The following is an 11,993-nucleotide window of genomic DNA, read 5'->3' as shown; positions in this document are numbered from 1 at the left end:
GCCCATTAATTTCCCTTTAAAAAAAATCAAATCCCAAAATTCTAATTTCTTTATCATTATTGAAGGAAAAAGGAGGAGGGTATGTTCTTATTTTGTTTATTTCTTTGTTATGAATTAGATTTCTCATTTTTTAATTATAATTTCGTTTATTTTTCTTGATCAATTTTATTTTCTTGATTCAAGTTTCTGATTTACACTGATCATAGTTAAACTTAAATAAGCCTTTTTATACTGATCATAGCTGTAATTGAAATGTAATACTTGCTTCTTCTTTTTTGCTTGTTTGATTTATATGAATCTGGGTTTGCTTTGCAATTATTGAAATCATTGAAAAATCATGTTGTTTTTTTGGTGATTATAGAATCAGAAACCTAAATTGAAGAAGGAAAAGATGTTGGGAATTGTAAGGCAAAAGGTGATTTTTCTGGAAAACTCAGCTGCTCTTATATATAAGGCTTTTTCTGTTTTTGGTCTAATTTTATGATTTGTTTATTTTTATTCAGATGTTGGAACAGTCATTGAAGAAGATTCGACCTGCCGTGTCGGTGCTGAGAAGTTACTCATCTGCTGCAAAACAGGTTTTTCTTTTTGTCTTTTTAAATTTGGGTTTAGGGTTTAATGCTATTAGATATCAAATTGTGTAGTGCAAGTGTTAATCCAATGTTACATGGAACGTGGATCGGTATTATTCAAGGAACGGAAATTAGAATGCACTTTGCTAGGGGTAGTCTTCTCCGTCTCAGTTAGTAGGACAGAATACGAATTTTTTTTTTTAAACGAATTTTTTTTTAACTTATATATAGTTTTTGTATATTATATAAATATATGATTCTAAATAATTAAATTCTGAAGTTCATGAATTATTTCTTTTACTCAATAAATTTATAATAAACTATAGGTTAACAGGAATATTAGTTTTACCGAATTGGATCGTTAGTGTTCCCTGATTAGGAATGTGTGTACCAATTTGAAAATCTCTAGGAAGATCGTGATTTCTGGTAGATGTGTTTGCAAAAATGAATACACATATGCAAATATGGTTATGCTTGTATGTATATTTGTTTATGCATGAAGTTTTCATTTTCTTGAACTTAAATTTTAAATGGATTTTGTGATTGTTAATCTTTGATGAAGGCAAGGCAAAGCTTTCAAGGAGTGTTATAATACATATACATATGCATATACATATAATGACAATTATGTGCAGATGACTGTAAGAGAGGCATTAAACTCTGCTCTCGATGAGGAGATGTCAGCTGATTCGAAAGTCTTTTTGATGGGTGAAGAGGTGAGAAAATTTTAACACGGACTATTTTTTGATAATTCTAGCCATATTTTAATCTGTTCTTTTTGCTTTTATTCCGATTCTTATGTTTTTTATTTTGTTAATTATAAACGACAGGTCGGAGAATATCAGGGTGCATACAAGGTTGACATTTTTCTCGTGCAAGAATGAAGTTATTATTTCACCCTTTTAAAATAGAGGCTGGAGGAGCATTTTTTACATATGTCTAAAGATTGGCTTTTATTTCCATTTTTTTTTGTAGATAACCAAGGGGCTTCTCGATAAGTACGGACCCGAGAGGGTTCTTGATACTCCGATTACTGAGGTTATTTTTTTGCTGCCTTGCCAAACCTTCTTATACGTGCATGTATCGATGCCTTTTAGTTTCTTATCACATTTTTTTCTCACCGCAGTTTTTTTTATATCTTGTTTCATAGGCTGGTTTTACCGGAATTGCGGTTGGTGCTGCTTACTATGGTGTAAAGCCTGTTGTGGAGTTCATGACATTTAACTTCTCCATGCAGGTTCGAGAGTTCTGTCTTGTATCTCTGCTTATGTACACTTATATTGGTACTTTTTGTGCTACCATATGCATGTTGCGAAAAAGATGATGAAGTTAACAATTGAAACCCTGGTAAGTTTGTATGAATGAATCATTCATGTTTTGCCTCGAAGCCTAACATACAGGAACATAAGTGGTTTACTAGAACTTGGATGTTCAAAAGAGCAAATGATTTGGATGTATAATTATTTTATGCTAAAATTTACGAATATTGCAACATCGAATGTTCTGCTCAGAGGTGCACATTGCTCTTTTTAATATTAGTTAACAAATGATTTTGGTTTCTCTAAAATGTATTGTTATCGGATATTTTATTTGATGTATTGTTTTCTTTGATCTGTTGTCCTTTATGGCAGGCAATCGACCACATTATTAACTCTGCCGCAAAGACAAATTACATGTCTTCTGGCCGGATATCCGTACCCATTGTTTTTAGAGGTCCTAATGGTGCTGCAGCCGGTGTCGGTGCCCAACACTCTCAGGTTCGATTTCTTAGTACTGTTACTCACACCCGTTATTTGCTTTATTTACATGCATCTACGTTCTTTTATTCCCCAAAGCCACCCGAGGTTAAAAATCAAGTTACGTTGTACTAAAATGTTGTGATTATTGTTTACTTTGTTTGTTTCAATAGAGTAAGAAGTTTGTTCGATTGTTTTGTATCTTGGTTACTTTTTAGTGTTATGCCGCATGGTACGCTTCTTGTCCTGGGTTGAAAGTGCTGGCACCGTACAGTTCTGAAGATGCTCGTGGACTTCTCAAAGCTGGTATTAGAGATCCTGACCCGGTTGTTTTCCTTGAGAATGAGTTGTTGTAAGTGAATTATTAAACTAAGAGTCTTATGTATCGAGCCCCGGTCTGCATTCAATTAGAATGTTATCATCTGATGCTACTTCAACTTGTTCTGCTTCAGATACGGTGAATCCTTCCCTGTTTCTGATGAAGTTCTCGATTCCAGTTTTTGTCTTCCAATTGGAAAAGCTAAGGTACCCCTGAAATTTCAATCACAATGCCGTAATTATTACTATTTTCATCCATTTGCTTCCGTCGGTTCCGCTATAACTCGGATCTCATGAAGCCGCATTTTAATACATTTACATTAGTTTTTAACCGCTATTCTAACAGATAGAGAGGAAAGGAAAGGATGTGACCATTGCAGCTTATTCAAAAATGGTGGGCTATGCTCTTAAGGTACGTCTTGTATGCATGTATATGTGAATGCCCAATTATCATTCAAGATGCTTATAAGAGATAAAGGAATAATATAAGGTAGAACTTACGTACAAGAAGATCAAGTTCATCATTAATGGCCACGGAAAGTGCTGTTGTGCCTTAGGTGGGAACTTCATTTATCTGGTTTTCCGCATGCCCCTATGTTGACTTAGATTATATTTTCATCATTGTTAAAAGTACCATGGAAACCCCTCTATTAAGAGTCAAATTGCATTTTTCCCTCCTTACTCAAAAAATAATCAAATTAGTCCCTATACGTTAGATCAAAGAACAAATTGATCATTCCTGTTAAAAATTTCATCCATTTTTGCTGCTAAAAATTGGTGTGGTTGACAAAATAACCAAATAGTTACATGTAGCCTGCTACGTGTACCTCATGTTGACGTATAAGGCCAGTTTTTAATAGTAAAAATGGATAAAAATTTTAACAAAAGAACCTGTTTGCTCTTTTATTTAATATACAGGGACTAATTTACCCATTTTTTGAGTAGAGAAGGGCAAAATGCAATCCGGCTCCTAATACAAGGGCCTCCATGGTATTTTTACCTTTCGTCTGTTGGCTCAAGAACCAGTGAATATATGGTATGGTTTAGGTCAATTGAAGGAGTTAAAAGATTGCAAATGTTTGTTAATAGAACATCGAGTATCATATTAGGACTGCATGTTTTATTTTCTGAGAATTTATATATAGTACTAATATTTTGGCTCTGTGGAGTTATAAACTAAGAGATTGTTCGTCTTTCAGGCAGCCGAGACGCTTGAAAAGGATGGAATCGATGCTGAGGTAATAATTATTCTTGAAGAAAGTGCAACTCCTTTCGAACTGATTTGACCATTCTGCTAATGACTATTTTTTGTTAAAAATACAGGTTATAAATTTACGTTCCATTAGGCCACTAGATAGATCCACGATCAATGCCTCGGTCAGGAAAACCAACAGATTAGTAACAGTTGAAGAAGCGTTTCCACAGCACGGTGTCGGTGCTGAAATCTGGTTTGAGTTTTTTTTCTCTTAAAACCATTTAATTCCTGCTTCCCATATATATTCTGCCCCTTGCACATATTGACGCACTGTACTTGTCACACAGCGCATCTATTGTGGAGGAAAGTTTTGCATATCTCGATGCACCGGTTGAGAGAATCGCCGGAGCTGATGTTCCTATGCCATATGCAGCAAATCTCGAGAGAATGGCTGTGCCACAGGTGATATACCATTTCTCCCTATTCTCCTACAATTACCAGTACATATACACACATATATGTATATATATGCATGCAAACACACATAATTTTATTCATTTATGAATCATGCAGGTCGAAGATATAGTCCGTGCTGCAAAGAGAACTTGCTATAGATCGGTATCGTAGGCTGCTGCTCCATAATCAAAACCAGTCCAGGCAGCTTTCTTTTCCTAATACATGTTAGTGCTAATGCATCAACTTATTTTAATGCCTTATGCCGAGGGCATAGTGCTTTTAACAATATATACTTGTAAATACACGGTAAAAGTACTATAGAGGCTCTTATACTAGAAATTAAGTTGCATAAAAAATTGAGTAAATTAGTCCTTGCATGTTATATCAAAAAGCAAACAAATCCTTTTGTTAAAAGATCTATCTACTTCTACTATTAAAAACTAGTCTATGTACATTCACATGAGGTATATATAGCACATCACATATAACTATACGGTTATTTTGTCTGCTACGTTAGCTTTTATTAGTATAAATGGATGAAAATTTTAACAGAAAAAGTTCAATTTCCTAGGATTAATTTGTTCATTTTTTTAATAGAGAGGGTAAAATGTGATTTGATTCTTCGTGTATATATATAATCAATGAATCTTTTTCAGGAATCAAGAGAGATCGATTCTCAACACTGTGGGGGGGAGGAGCTGATTTCTCAAGCCAAGATTTATGTTTTGTAGCATAAGGTAATAGAATTAATACGTCTATAACATGAAAGTTATCATGTCTTGAAATAAGGTTTACTGTGCGAAAGGAACTAATGTTGTAATGAGCTCATAAATGGCAAACCAACGGGCTCGGCTGGGTTCAGATTGGATTGTTTTGAAACTCCATATATTGGTGTTCAATTTCGGGTTTAGATTATTTCATATTTAAATATTTAGGGGATTAAGATATATGGATTTCAGACTATGTCGATTTTTTACCATCTTTGATTCAGATTTTTTTCAAGTGGAAGGTTTTTTTTTTTCAGTTTTCGATAACTTTTTAACGTATGTTGGATCGAGTGGCAAGAAGTTCGATATTTTTTAAGCAAAAGTTTTCAAGTTTTATAGATAAAAGAAAAAAAGTTGCAAGAGATTTACGTTTATCCGATACCGAAAGATCTTTAAAAAAACTCCATTATGATATATATATATATATTATACAACAAAAAGAGATACAATTAGTTTAGGGTTCTAAAGAAGTGCTATAACACCAACTTCTTCCATATATAAAGAGATAATATATATGTGAAATTTGGCTATATAAATTATATCATTTGCATCTTCCTGTATCATATCTCACAAATCCCATCAGCTCCGGTCCTTCCAGTCTTGAATTATTTTTAAAACTGCAATAAACAATAATCAAAGATGAAATCCCTATGGAATAATACTAGGGTTGGCAATTTGATTTACTTTGCTATCTTATGTCCTCTTTGGGGTCTACCTTTGATACATGAACATAACAACTATATCCGTTCTTATCCCTAAATTTGGATTCCGTCAAACTCTTACACTTTTCAAGTTCAAGTATCAAAGTAGAACAGGGACTAAAAATTACATTAACCCAATAATAATTGAAAGCTTTCAAAGCCTGTAAAAATCACTTCATTTACCTTTCCTCTGAAAACTTAGAGAAGGAACCCGTGGTGGGGATTGTACCACACAAGTCATTGTTTGAGACATCACTGTTTCACACACCATAAATAGTAATTAAAACAACAATAATAACGGGGATAATTTCATAAGATGTCCCCGAAGACAATGACGAGATTTTAAATTGGTCCCGAAAATGTTCAAAAGGAAATATAAATCACGAGGGGCAGCAAAGTAAAAAAGAAAAAGGATGCCGAAAGGCTTAAATTGAATTAAAAATTTTCTTAGAAGGGCTGAAAACTGAAATTTCACTATGTTATATGCAAGTGTTTAAAATTTAATCAAACCAAGCTAGTATTAAGCTAAGTTTATTGAAATGATACTGATATTTTCAAGACTCAATTAAAAAACTTTAAAGTTTGAGGACCGATTTAAAATCAAAGTCATTGTTTGGGATGCCTAGTAGAATTAACCCATAATTAGTGTTTAGAGAAAGCTTAGGACGCACAAGATCTTTAAATTTGGGAGCTTGGTAAGTTGTCTGGGAATTCTTCCCGTCAGTCTATTACCATTCAATCGGCTGCATGAAATCAATACAAACATTAAAATCTTATAGAAATTTTTAAAGTTAATCCTTGAATTTGATTTTTTTTTTCAATTTAATCCTTGAAGTTTTTGGTCCATAGTTTTGGAACTTAACAACTTTTCTTAATTTAGTTTTTAAACTTGGATTCCATTAAAGTATAATGATGTGACAGACTCTCAGATGTGTCATATCATCACCTAAAATTATAAAAAAAATTAAAATTTTTTTTTAAAAAAGGTATAATTTTATATTTAAATTTTTTAGAAGATGTAACATAATCTCAGAATTGAAAAAAGCTGTCAAGTTTGGAGGCTAGTATGGACCAAAAAAAAGAATTCAAGGATCAAAGTGAATAAAGTTATCAAGGTCAGGGACTAAATATTAATTTAACCCCTAAAAGATTAAGACAGAAAAGTTTACATACAGGAAATTAAGATTGGAGAGCTTGGAAAGAGAAGCAGGAATAGATCCAGTAAGGTTATTATTGTAAAGATCCAAACTCACTAAGCTTTTTAACCCTCCAATTTCTTCTGGTATGGAACCCTCCAAGTTGTTCATATACAGCTCTCTGTATATACATTAGTCAATGAAATGACCAAATTAACCTTGTAATTATCATTAAATTTTAAAAAAGTCACTGCAAAAAAATCTTATATTTGCTTACAAATATTGAAGACGTTCAAGCTTTCCCAACTGAGGTACCAATCTGCCCTTCAATTTTGCATTTCCAAGATCTCTGCAAATGTTGTTATTATTATTATTATTAGTGACAAAATCAATAAGAACATGCAAAAAAAAAAAAGTTTCATCACAGGTCAATTTATGGTTTTGGTCCCTCTACTTTGAAATCTAGTTATTGCAGTTTAATTTGGCATAATTTTCATCACAGGTCAATTTTCGATAATCTCATAACTAAGTTGCATCAACATTTTAATAGTTGGCATAGCCAGGGGCAGATAGGGGGGCCTCTTTGTTAAATAGTATAATTCCGACTTTAGTCCCTTTCAAATATTTAATATTCAATTTAATTCTTTTTAACCTCTTTGTTAAATAAATATTGCTTTTTTGACTATATATATATATATAGATATACACAAAAGATTAAAAAAAATCTAAAATGAAACGGAAAAGGTGAAGTGATTTTTGTGTGTGTAATGGTAATGGTAGTTTACTAAATCCCTAACTTAAGCATAATAGAGGGACCAAAACCATAATTTAACCTTCATCAAACTAATCCAAACCATCCAATATTTACAAACTTTACACAAGCAAACATCATCTATTTACATAAAAACATAAGCAGTAAAAGAAAGCAACACACAAAAAGGTGAGGTGATTAGCATGTATGTATGTGTATGCGTGTGTATGTATGTATATGTATGTATGTAAGGTACTTACAGACGAGTAACACGATTATCAGCATCACAGGTAACATGAAACCAAGTACAAGGATCCACCAAGGTTGGATCCCAACTCTTGAGCACATTTTTAGGGTCTTTAACACTTCTCCTCAATGCATACAAAGCATCCCCTAATATTTCACCATTTTTATTCACACACCCAAAACTCATATCAATATTTCACCACCATAATATATATATGTATGTATGTATAAACCCCAATGAACAGAAAATTCCATTACCTTCAACATTTGCGACTGTGGGTGCCAATGTGTTGAAAAAAACAGCAACAAAAACAAGAGCTTGAACTAGGTTATGCATGGCCATTATCAAAGTGGTTGATTCTTACTGGTTTTTGGGGACTATAATGGTGGTGCTATATATATAAAGAGGTGGGGGTGTTTTGGGTTAATTTGAAAAAGGCAAAAGGTTTAGTGGTGTTGGGAAGAATTTATAGAGCCCATAAAAGGACCGATGAGTTTAGTGTAGTGTAGGGCGAATAGTAGTAGGAAGGGAACCTTTCTTTTGTTTTTGAAACAAGGTGGGGGCTGTTTCACGTGGGGGCATCTTCTCTGTTGCCATTGCACAATCCTCGATTCACCCATCAGTAATTTGCCTTTCTTCTTTTTAATCCTTTTTATTGTTAAAACTATCATTTAGGATACTGTAGTAGGAGTCGGATTGTATTTTTTTTTTTATTTAAAAATTTGATAAATTAATTTTTATATGTTAAAAATTTCATCTATTTCTACTGTTAAAAATTGGTGTAACTCACGAAATAACCAAATAGTTACACGTGGAATTCCACGTGTACCTTATGTTGAAATACAATGACCAGTTTTTAACTGTAAAAATAGATTGAATTTTTAATAGAATGACTAATTTACTTTTTGTTCTAACATATAAGGACTAATTTGCCAACACTTGTTTGAGAATGGCTAGTATTGCACTCAAACACTTCTTGGTTTTCTTCTTTTAATTTTATATGCGTACAAGAGGGAATTTTGAGACTAAGTTTTGGAGGGGCTAATTAAAATTTTCGAAAATTTTAAGAGTTCAATGAGATTTTTTCAAAAAAAAAATAGAGATTAATTAAAATTTTTAAAAATTTTGTTAGATTAATGAGAATTTCAAAAAAAATTAAAGAGCATAATTAAAGTTTTCAAAAAAATTAAAAGGCATAATGAAAATTTTCAAAAATTTGGAGGTCAAATTAAAATTTTAACAAATTTCAATGGAAAATGAAATTTTCCAAAAATTAGGGGTCTCAATATCAGCCTTTGGATTTATTTATATCGGTGTAAAACTAGCATGGTTTTATATACTTTCATAATTTTTTACAATTAATATTTTAACAATTTAACCATTGAATTTATCAATATAAGTACAGTTTGTCATGCATGTAAAATCTCGAAAAGAATTAATATTTCATCTTATCGATCTAAAAGAATATCTATATTAATATATTTAACGATTAAATTTTTTACATAAAATAAATAATTAAAAATTTTAATTTATTTCAAATTTAACATGCAAAACCTACATAAACGAAACATAAAATATGATGATCGATTTATTAAAATATTGATTGTAAAAGGAAGTATACCATAAGGTTCCTTCCTCCATGAATACCTAACTTTTTTTCTTGTCATTTGATTTAATAAAAGGTTTGGCATATATTCTTTTAAAAAATTGTTTTAATTAAATTTAATTAAAACAAATTTTAAATATAAATAATTTAAAGGTGGTTGTTGGATCGAATTAAATTGAATAGAGTTAAAGAATTTGAGTTTTATTTTATTATATCAATTCAGTTTGAAATTATTTTAATCGAATTGAGTCGAATTAATTTGTTCGAGTTAAATTTTTAAAAAGATTTAGATTAAAATCTTATTGATAATAAAACTAAATTCCAAACTCGAGCACTTAAATTGGAGACCATATATATTGGAAAAACTCATGTATCGATTTGAGCATGGAAATACCAAACTCAACTACCAAGTTGGGACTGAAAAATAAAATTCATGTACCAAATTGAACTTCAAAACTAAACTTAAGTACCAAACACTATATTAAGCCTTTAATTTGAGTGGAATAATATTTTATTTATAGATTACGTGCATGGAAGTAACTGAGTTGAGGGAGACAAGGAGCAGAGCAGGCAAATCTTTTGAACACTGTCGGAGCCAAAACCCAGATTGGTAAGAATAATGGAGACCCCTCTGCCATTTTTGTCTATTTTTATTTTTATTTTATAATAAATAAAATAAAGATGCTATAGCAATATAAAATTACAGTATTTTAAAGGTAATGAATATGGACAAATTTTAAACAGCATTGACAAAAGAGAATAATTTTATTAATTTATTAGATGTTCTTTGCATATTGTGTTTCATATTCCTTTTTCCTTCGATTAAGTCTTAACTCGACTGGTATTGGTATTATTGTCAATACAAGAGGTTATGGGTTCGAGTGCGTTGAAACGCATTATCATCTTATTTAAAGGTTGGGAGAGGTTATGGGTAGTTCTAAACATTGTATAAATAAGAGCTGATATTTTAAGAAACTATAATAAGATTAATGTTCAAAATTGAAGTGAATAATATGTTAAATGCAAATATATTCATTGGTCTAATTCTAGTTTGAGTCCCTCTATTGTGTTAAAATTTGAGATTTAATCATTTTACTTTAATTTGGTATAATTTGATATTTTACTTCGATAATGTTATTAGTAGGTTGAAGTTAATAACACTGAGCCTCATCTCTTGTTCAATCTTTTAAAAATAAATTTGTTTATATTTCTAATTTACACGGTATATTGAATTATATTTCCATGTAAAAATAAGATAAAATTAGGTAATTTATAAACATTGAGAAATTAAATTTTAAATTTTAAGGCTAAATTAATAAATGTGTAAATTTTGAGGACTAAAGTTGTTATTATGTCAATTTTAAAAGCTGCCACATCATCTTCCCGTTAGCCATTTAAGAGCCGATGACCAAAAAAGAACAAACTTTGAATAGTTCGGTGACCATTTTGTAACTTTTCATAGTTGTATGACCAAAAAAGAAACTTACTAATAGTTGAGTGACTAGAAATGTAGTTTACCCTACTTAATAATTAATCATGAATCCATTATTTATCACTTTAGTCCTTAATTAGATTCGGTATTGAGAGGCTGATGGCCCTATTTAAAAAGCAGAAAGGTTCTTCATTAGTCAACCAAAATATTGGCATCTCATCTTTTTCATTTTTAAGATTGCTTAAATCATGATTTAGTCCTTAAATTATACCCTTTTTTATATTTTGGTATTTAAATTTTTGAGTTCCATTTAGTACATAAATTATCATTTTCGTCCTATTTTACCTTTAAAAGAGAATTACCAATAAAAACATGATAAGTGACACATTCATATTGGACAGCGTAATTCTAAAGATAAAATGGAGTGAAAATAATGGGACAAAAAAAATTCAAATATAAAATGAAAAAAAGGTATAATTTAAAGGTTAAATTGTTATATAAGCCTTTTGAGATATAAAATGAAAAAATATATATAAAAATGAAAAAAAAAAACACAAAAAATGATAATTCAATTCAACCGATTTTTTCTCGGTTCAGTCGGTCCAAACCGATTCTTGGGTCAACTGGTTCAAAGCTCCTCTCTGGATTGGTACCCCAACCAATTCTCGATTCAACCAGTCAAATCCGGTTCAAACAGCTTTGACAAATAGTTAGAAATATTTAATTCATTTAAAACTTGTCATGTACAGTCTACGTGAAATAATGTCTGCTTTTTTTTTAATACGATAGATCCAAATTGTCTATGGAGTAAGTAGATACGCAGTTACAATTTAATTTATGTGTTTTAATTATGTTGCACGCCATATTCAGAATAACATTAATGCCTAAATTGACAAGTAGGCTGACGAAAGGACTTATTTGATACAACACAAATGCTGGATAATTGACTTAGAACTTTTTGAAGTTTTGGGACCAATATAAAATCCATGAGATAGTTTGGGACTTTGGTGCAATTAACCCTAAACGTTTTAAATTAGAGATTTTACAACTTTTATTTGATAGGTGCCTATAGACTT

The 11,993-nt window shown here is 31.1% G+C and overlaps 2 protein-coding genes across 3 annotated transcripts; one reads left to right on the top strand and one right to left on the bottom strand.

Annotated features, from left to right (window-relative positions):
* Positions 1–361: 361 nt before the first annotated feature.
* On the top strand, positions 362–5,279 carry LOC105774430 (pyruvate dehydrogenase E1 component subunit beta-2, mitochondrial). The gene is made up of 15 exons (XM_052629258.1): positions 362–415; positions 504–578; positions 1,208–1,288; positions 1,403–1,429; positions 1,548–1,610; positions 1,723–1,809; positions 2,204–2,329; positions 2,527–2,660; positions 2,761–2,833; positions 2,973–3,038; positions 3,826–3,864; positions 3,950–4,074; positions 4,169–4,283; positions 4,395–4,501; positions 4,934–5,279. The coding sequence occupies exons 1-14, from the start codon at positions 392–394 to the stop codon at positions 4,446–4,448; spliced, it is 1,089 nt and encodes a 362-aa protein (XP_052485218.1). The 5' UTR covers positions 362–391; the 3' UTR covers positions 4,449–4,501; positions 4,934–5,279.
* A 156-nt stretch (positions 5,280–5,435) lies between these two features.
* Positions 5,436–8,378, bottom strand: LOC105774413 (leucine-rich repeat protein 1). Of its 2 annotated transcripts, XM_012596906.2 has the most exons (7): positions 8,137–8,378; positions 7,893–8,025; positions 7,159–7,230; positions 6,919–7,062; positions 6,417–6,488; positions 5,929–6,000; positions 5,436–5,661 (listed from the first exon to the last, which is right to left on the bottom strand). In XM_012596906.2, exons 1-7 carry the CDS (start codon positions 8,219–8,221, stop codon positions 5,586–5,588), a joined length of 654 nt encoding a protein of 217 aa, XP_012452360.1. In that variant the 5' UTR covers positions 8,222–8,378; the 3' UTR covers positions 5,436–5,585. The 2 variants fall into 2 exon arrangements, with proteins under 2 accessions (XP_012452360.1, XP_012452365.1); XM_012596911.2 differs by lacking the exon at positions 6,417–6,488 and having other exon boundaries at positions 8,137–8,345.
* Between the last annotated feature and the right edge of the window lie 3,615 nt (positions 8,379–11,993).

The sequence above is a fragment of the Gossypium raimondii genome, chromosome 1, assembly GCF_025698545.1.
Source record: "Gossypium raimondii isolate GPD5lz chromosome 1, ASM2569854v1, whole genome shotgun sequence".
In the NCBI taxonomy this organism is placed as follows: domain Eukaryota; kingdom Viridiplantae; phylum Streptophyta; class Magnoliopsida; order Malvales; family Malvaceae; genus Gossypium; species Gossypium raimondii.
The sequence above is the reverse complement of the archived record's forward strand: the minus strand, read 5'-3'. Positions and strand labels throughout refer to the sequence as shown.

What these genes read in the sequence shown, in the direction of transcription:
- LOC105774430 (XM_052629258.1), top strand. Translation starts at nt 392, where the DNA reads ATGTTGGGAATTGTAAGGCAAAAG. An exon ending in TCGGTGCCCAACACTCTCAG is followed by an intron (nt 2,330 to 2,526) that starts GTTCGATTTCTT and finishes GTTACTTTTTAG; the next exon opens with TGTTATGCCGCATGGTACGC. An exon ending in TTCCTTGAGAATGAGTTGTT is followed by an intron (nt 2,661 to 2,760) that starts GTAAGTGAATTA and finishes GTTCTGCTTCAG; the next exon opens with ATACGGTGAATCCTTCCCTG.
- LOC105774413 (XM_012596906.2), bottom strand. Translation starts at nt 8,221, where the DNA reads ATGGCCATGCATAACCTAGTTCAAGCTCTTGTTTTTGTTGCTGTTTTT. An exon ending in CACAGTCGCAAATGTTGAAG is followed by an intron (nt 8,026 to 8,136) that starts GTAATGGAATTT and finishes GTGAAATATTAG; the next exon opens with GGGATGCTTTGTATGCATTG. An exon ending in TCTAAGTTTTCAGAGGAAAG is followed by an intron (nt 5,662 to 5,928) that starts GTAAATGAAGTG and finishes TGTTTATTGCAG; the next exon opens with TTTTAAAAATAATTCAAGAC.